At 61.7% G+C, this 5,732-nt stretch overlaps 2 protein-coding genes across 2 annotated transcripts in view; both read right to left on the reverse strand.

Annotated features, from left to right (window-relative positions):
• Positions 1–1,911: 1,911 nt before the first annotated feature.
• LOC115274687 (small integral membrane protein 24-like) lies at positions 1,912–3,696 on the reverse strand. The gene is made up of 3 exons (XM_029918100.1): positions 3,568–3,696; positions 3,374–3,485; positions 1,912–2,745 (listed from the first exon to the last, which is right to left on the reverse strand). The coding sequence occupies exons 1-3, from the start codon at positions 3,644–3,646 to the stop codon at positions 2,619–2,621; spliced, it is 318 nt and encodes a 105-aa protein (XP_029773960.1). The 5' UTR covers positions 3,647–3,696; the 3' UTR covers positions 1,912–2,618.
• Positions 3,697–4,813: 1,117 nt separating this feature from the next.
• The window catches only part of LOC115274693 (small integral membrane protein 24-like), a 2,956-nt gene continuing 2,037 nt past the window's right edge, over positions 4,814–5,732 (reverse strand). Inside the window, exon 4 of the mRNA XM_029918111.1 lies at positions 4,814–5,411. Within this exon, the coding sequence (XP_029773971.1) occupies positions 5,267–5,411 (145 nt within the window). The 3' untranslated portion in view covers positions 4,814–5,266. The remainder of the gene's footprint in view (positions 5,412–5,732) is intronic.

Raw genomic sequence — 5,732 nt, forward strand, 5'->3', positions numbered from 1 at the left:
CTCTTTCCACCTGCCAAAGTCCCATTGGTGCAGCAAAACTTTCCTGAGCATCTGCTGAGTACCAAGTACTGGGGACACAGCTCGGAACAAAACACCCAAAATAACCGGCCTTCCTAGCCCTTACAGCTCCAAGTTGGGGCGATCCAGGGTAAACAACAAAAATAAGTAACATATCGGAGGAGGTAAGTGCCAAAGAAGTAAAGCAAAGTAAGGGGTGGGAGAGAGGGTCTCCCGTGAGACCTGGCTAGGAGGGAAGCAGCCCTCTGAGAGTCTGACAGATGAGGGTTTCAGGCAGAGGGCACAATCTGTGCAAAGGCCCTGGGGTAGGACACTGCCTGGCATATTGGAGGAACAGCAGGAGGCCAGTGTGGTTGAAGCAGGGGGGGGCGGGGGGGGGCGGGGAGGGCTTGCATGCAGGGTGGTCTGGGCCACCGTCAGGACTTGGGCTTTTTCCCCCAGGAAGGTGGGAGCCCTGGCGGGCTGTGGGCAGAGGAGGGTGGGACCTGACTTGGTTCCAACACCCTCTCACCAAGGAGGCCTTCCCCACCTACCTGAACAAAGCCCGGGTCCGCCTTCCAAGCCCCCAGCCCCCAGTCTGCCCTACCCTGGCCCTCATCACACAGTCCAGTTCTTCCCCGACCCCAGCAGCGATGGGGGGGGTCCCAAAGGCGGGGGTCAGAGAGGAGCGAGGCTGTGGGACACAGGAGCGTTGCAGGTGTGAGGGACAGTCACTTCTCTTTGGGGGGGCTGGGATCCCTGAGCCACTGGCCCTCATCCCGCCCCCCCCAGGTTCCCCGGAGACCTGCAAGAGACCCCAAGATGAGCAGCCAGTGCTCCTTCGTCCCAGAACAGGCCTCCCTGGCAAGGATGATTCTATCCCTTTTTACTGATGGGGAAACTGAGGCACAAAGACGGGACACACAAAGGGACCCAGGCACAGTGCCCCTACACTCCACGCAGATGCACGGCCCCACGCCGCCGCCCAGAAGGAACACACGACAGTCGTCGCGGGGTGGGGGCGGGGGGTCCGAGGCCGCCCAGATCCCACCGTGCCCCCTTGCCTGCCCTTCTAGGACTGGGCTGGGCGCTTTGCCCTCAGCAGCAAGGTTATGCCGCCCCCTTGCGGACGGTGCGGGGATCTGGACCCAACCACCTGCGCCCCCACCCCCTCAGCCCCTGCCCGCAGCAAGGAAGGGGGCCCTAGCAGGAGCTACTTTTGCGGGATGAAGGTTCAGCCTGTTCTGGGGGCTCAGATGGTGTTGGGGGCTCATCTAGGCTAGGCCTGGTGAGGGATGGGAGCTCGACTGTGGGGTCCCGCAGGGGTAGGGGGCTTAGCTGGGTGCGGCGGGGTCAGTCAGGGCTGTGGGCTTCAACCTGGGGTGGGTCTCAGTCTGGCGCTCAAGCCAGGGTGGGGGGTCACTAAGGGCTGTGGGACTTAACCAGGGGTGTGGAGCTCAACCCGGGGTGGGGGCTCATCCCGACTTGGGGCCCTCAGACCCGAGGTCAGGGCTCCGCTCGTGGCAGGGAGGGGGCGGGCGCAAGCCGGCCCTGGATTTCAAGGAAAGCGTCTGTGGTTTTCGGACGTTGGTCCCTAAGGTGATGCAGTTCTTGGCTTGGGGGGGGGGGCTGTCCTGACACTGCAGGCTGTTTGCCGTACCCTGGGCCCCCAACTAAATGCCACACAAGGGACGCAGGCTTGCGACAGCAACAAATCGTTCCCCCCCACCCCGCCCCGTTTCCAGACGCCCCTAGAGGAGAAGTCCAGCCCCTGCGGAAGGGGAGGGGCCTGCGTGGCCCCGCCCTCCGCCCCGCCCCCACCCGGAACCCCGGATCCTCCGGACTCGGAGCCGCGGTCTGGACGCACACCTGTGCTTCTAGATCCCCGTGCGCCCCGCCGGATCCACACCGTTGCAGCGTGACAGCAAGCCGGCATTTATTAGACACCTTTGGGTTCCGGGTTCTGTGCTCGGGATTTTTGTGGCCATCATTTCACTGAATCCTCATGACAATTTATAAACGATCAAGTTATTTTCCTCCCTCTTTCACAGGACGGGACCCTTGGGCACAGAGAGGTTAGGTTACATGCTTAGGGCCACACAGCAAGGACGGAGCCGCCACCGGGAGGGGTGCGGGGCAGGAAGACGGGGCGATGACGCCGCGCGTCCTCCCGGCCTCGGCACCTGCTGGAAGCCCCTGCTCGCGGACACTGACCCAGAACTCGGCACAGGGTGACAGGGGGGCTTGTCTCCCAGGAAACCGCCTTGTGCGGCTTCGGCTCAAAGTTCAAGCCCAGGAGCAGCGGAAGCAAGATGCAGGAGGGCTGGACCGGCCCTGGGCCCTGTGAAAACTGGAGGGCCCATTGCACTCTGCCCACGTCCCTCTTGCCAGTGAAAAGGGGGCTCGGGCAGGTTGCGCTGGGAAAGGGGACGTGTAAACATCCAGGTAAATGCAAAGGAGCCTCCGAAGGGGACTTGGGGTGGGCCTCATTCAGGGACACTTCACCCCGAACCCCGTACGGAATGATCTTCTGGCCCCAGGACCAGGACTTTGCTTGCTGAGTACAGAGCAGGCACTGGGCATCCCTGGAGGCCTGCCTGGAGGAGGTAGGTGGGAAGCCTTCATTCGGAGGAGCTCACCACTCTTTCATGGTTTGGAGGCCCCTCTCTCTCCTCCAGCTCCAGCCCCTGGTGGCCCTCTGCTTCTTTCTCCTCCTTTCTCACACTCCCCTCTTCCTCCTCTTTATTGCTGTGGAGACAAGAAAGGTCCAGAAACCCTAATTTATCACAGACTTCCAGCGCTCCAGGCCTCTCGCAACTCTCCCAGAACCTCCGAGTCCTGCACTCCTTGTTGATCCCATTGTACAGAAGGGGTGCCGAGGGGCAGACGGGTTAGAACCCTGGCCGGAGGCGACCAGCAAGCCACAGGAGACCAGACGGTGCTCTTAGCCTTCCTGGCTTCCTGAGCTCAGAACTGCAGCGCGGGAACAGGCGGAGAGACGGGGGCCTGATGGGTGGCTGGGTGAACGAGTGGATGGACGTGTGGGTGGGTGGTGGACAGGTGGACCGAGCACCGATGGGGGATGGGCGCACGCAGAGGAGCGGCGCAGGGAGGGAGGGATGAGTGGGTGGGGTTCGAAGGGAGGTGGTGAAGACCGATCCCGTCTGAAACCCACATTAGGGCTGGGGGCTCATTACCACGTGGGTGGTCAAGAGGGGGTCATGAGGTTACGTGAGGCCCCATCGGTTCTGAATCAAAGACTCACCCACCACCCGCCCACCCCGGCCCGGCCCCCTGGCTCGGAGGGGAGAGGCGAGCGGCTCCCAGGGGCCAGCGGTTGGGCAGGGGAAGGGGGCTGAGGCTCAGTGGGGCCCACCTGTCGCGGGACTCGCTGCACCAGACGGCGTAGACCACGGTGAGGACGAAGAGCAGGAAGAGGGCGGCCAGTGCGGCCCCCAGCCCCACCAGCCACGGCTTCCTCTGGGCCACTGCGGGCGGGGCGGGGCGGGGTCAGGGGCCGGGCTGCTGGGTCGGGGCTCCCTTCCCACCTCCCCCTCCCGGAGGCCTTACAGGATTGTGCCTGAACCAGGTGCGGCGCCAGAGCTGCCAGAAGGGAGACCCGGCCCGCGGTCATCCAGAGCCTGTCCATCCTGGTCAGTCTGTCCCTGCCTCTACCCAGCAGGCTCTGGGGCACTTCTCCATCTCCATTAGAGGAGGAAGTGGCCTGCCCAGGGCACCCCAGGGCAAGGTGTGGCCAGTGCCACCGGAAGTGGGGGGTGGGGCCCCCTTCCCTGAATTCGGGCCCTGCTGGGGAAGGGGCCCCTGGGTCCCAGGCATCTCGCTGAGGCCCCCCCTGACCCTCTTCTGCCCACGGCCAAAGTCAGGGGAGGAGAGGCCCAGGAAAGGTGGGAAACTCATTCCCTGAGCACCTGATATGCGCCAGGCCTGGTCTAAGCAATGGTCCCAAGCCCTGGCACCTTCCTTCTCGCCTCACCTCTGGTCCTCGGGTTGCAGAACTGCGTCTGGCATTCCAGAAGGACACAGTTTTCCCAGGGAGGAAGTGCAGCCAGGAACGAGCACCCCACACCCCAACACTCCCGCATCCTAGGACATTCATCTCCAAACGTGACCTTAGCTAGAGCCTTCAAACTCCCTTGTCCTTCGGGTAGCCTGGGCCTCCCCGTCCCGGCTCCGCCAACAGCAGCCAGTGACATCTCTTTTTCTGTGCCTCAGTATGTTCAGTTGGAAAATGGGACGGGTTATGTGCTGATAGAGGACGAAGATGCTAGGTGCTCCCTGGGAGTATCTCTTAGGGCTGTGATTACCTTTATGTTATTTACGGTTTTTCCGCCCCCTGGTGGACGGTCCTGGAAGTGTTCTTGCACCGAAGGTCCCTGCCTCCTGGGTTGCGTCCTACCAACCCCCAGGTCCAGGACCCGGAATACTCGCCTTTATCGAGGTCCTTATTAAGAAATAATTAACATCCAGGGCAAGGTCCAGGGCCCCGGAGAGAGGGAGGTGAAAGAGGTGGCTGGAAACGGGGAGGAGAAAGAGCGCAGAACCCTGCGGCACCCGCAGCCTCCCAGACGCAGCGCCCCGTCGCGGAGCCACGTGACCCCGAGGGTGGAGGGCCCAGGCTTCCCAGGATACAGCACTCTGGGGGCTCAAAGTCCAGGACTCGGGGTTGCAAGACCGAGATTGCGCGGAAAGCGTTCAGTGTGCCAGGGCCTCCGGGCACCCGCCCAGGCATTGGCCCCAACCCCCAAAGCTGCCTCCCCCAGGGGGAAACTGAGTCCCAAGAGACAAAAAGCCCTTCTGAAGGGCTCTTATCAATTCTTTAATGCAGGTCCCCAAAGGCAGCCCTGGCCCCACGCTGGTCCTGGGGCTGACAGGGACCGGGGATGTTCTAGACCACAGATTTCAGGGAGACAGAAAAGAAATCAGGCAGTGGGAAGTAGGAGTGGGTGGAGCCATGAGATGGTGGGGGGTCTCAGGGGTTCTCGAAACCAAGAATGCACTCCAAGTCCAAGAATCACCAGGCAGACAGCTCAGGAAGGAGGGCCGGTAAAGCCCGTGCACGCAGTGCTGGAGAACCCTCTCCCCCCCCCCCCCCACCCAGGGGCAGGGCGAGTTCCACGGTCTTCATTCGGGGGGTGGCGTTCTCAACTCTAGGTGGAATATTGTGGTGGCTTCATGTCCAGGCCATTCCTTACATGGTGTGGAAGGGGAAACTCTGGGGGGCTGCCTGGAAGAAGTGTGTGGTGCGTCTTCACATGGCTGTGTTCTTGACTTTCTGGTCATCTCTGGGGCCCTCTTTCTCCTCCAGCTCCAGCCCCAAGTTCCTCTCTCCTTTCTTCTTAGCCTTCTCCTCCTCGCCCTCTTCCTCCTCCTTCTTCTTCCTCTTGCCTTCTTCACTGTGTGAATATGAAGGACCCAGGCACAATAAGAAACAGAGTCGCTCCCATTTAATACACTTTCCCGGGCCAGGCTGCACGACAAGTGTTTTACAGACAGTGTCTTTGTTGGATCCTGGAAACAGTTCTTGCGAGGAAGCCTTATTTCTTTTTCACCAAGGCAGAAACTAAGGCTCAACCATCATGGATGGGCAGGTGGGTGAGTGGGAGGGTGCAGGAAAGATGGATGGATGGATGGGTGGATGGATGGATGGGTGGGTGGAGGATGGATGGGTGGATGAATGGATGGATGAGTGGGTGGATGGGTGGATGGGTGGATGG

This window comes from Suricata suricatta, chromosome 12 (genome assembly GCF_006229205.1).
Source record: "Suricata suricatta isolate VVHF042 chromosome 12, meerkat_22Aug2017_6uvM2_HiC, whole genome shotgun sequence".
In the NCBI taxonomy this organism is placed as follows: Eukaryota; Metazoa; Chordata; class Mammalia; order Carnivora; family Herpestidae; genus Suricata; species Suricata suricatta.

Bases quoted from the DNA above. Each gene is read 5' to 3' on its own strand.
- LOC115274687 (XM_029918100.1), bottom strand. From the start codon at position 3,646: ATGGACAGGCTCTGGATGACCGCGGGCCGGGTCTCCCTTCTGGCAGCT. The intron at 3,486-3,567 runs GTAAGGCCTCCG...CCCCGCCCGCAG, and splicing joins CCTGGTTCAGGCACAATCCT to TGGCCCAGAGGAAGCCGTGG. The intron at 2,746-3,373 runs GTGGGCCCCACT...TTGTCTCCACAG, and splicing joins TGCAGCGAGTCCCGCGACAG to CAATAAAGAGGAGGAAGAGG.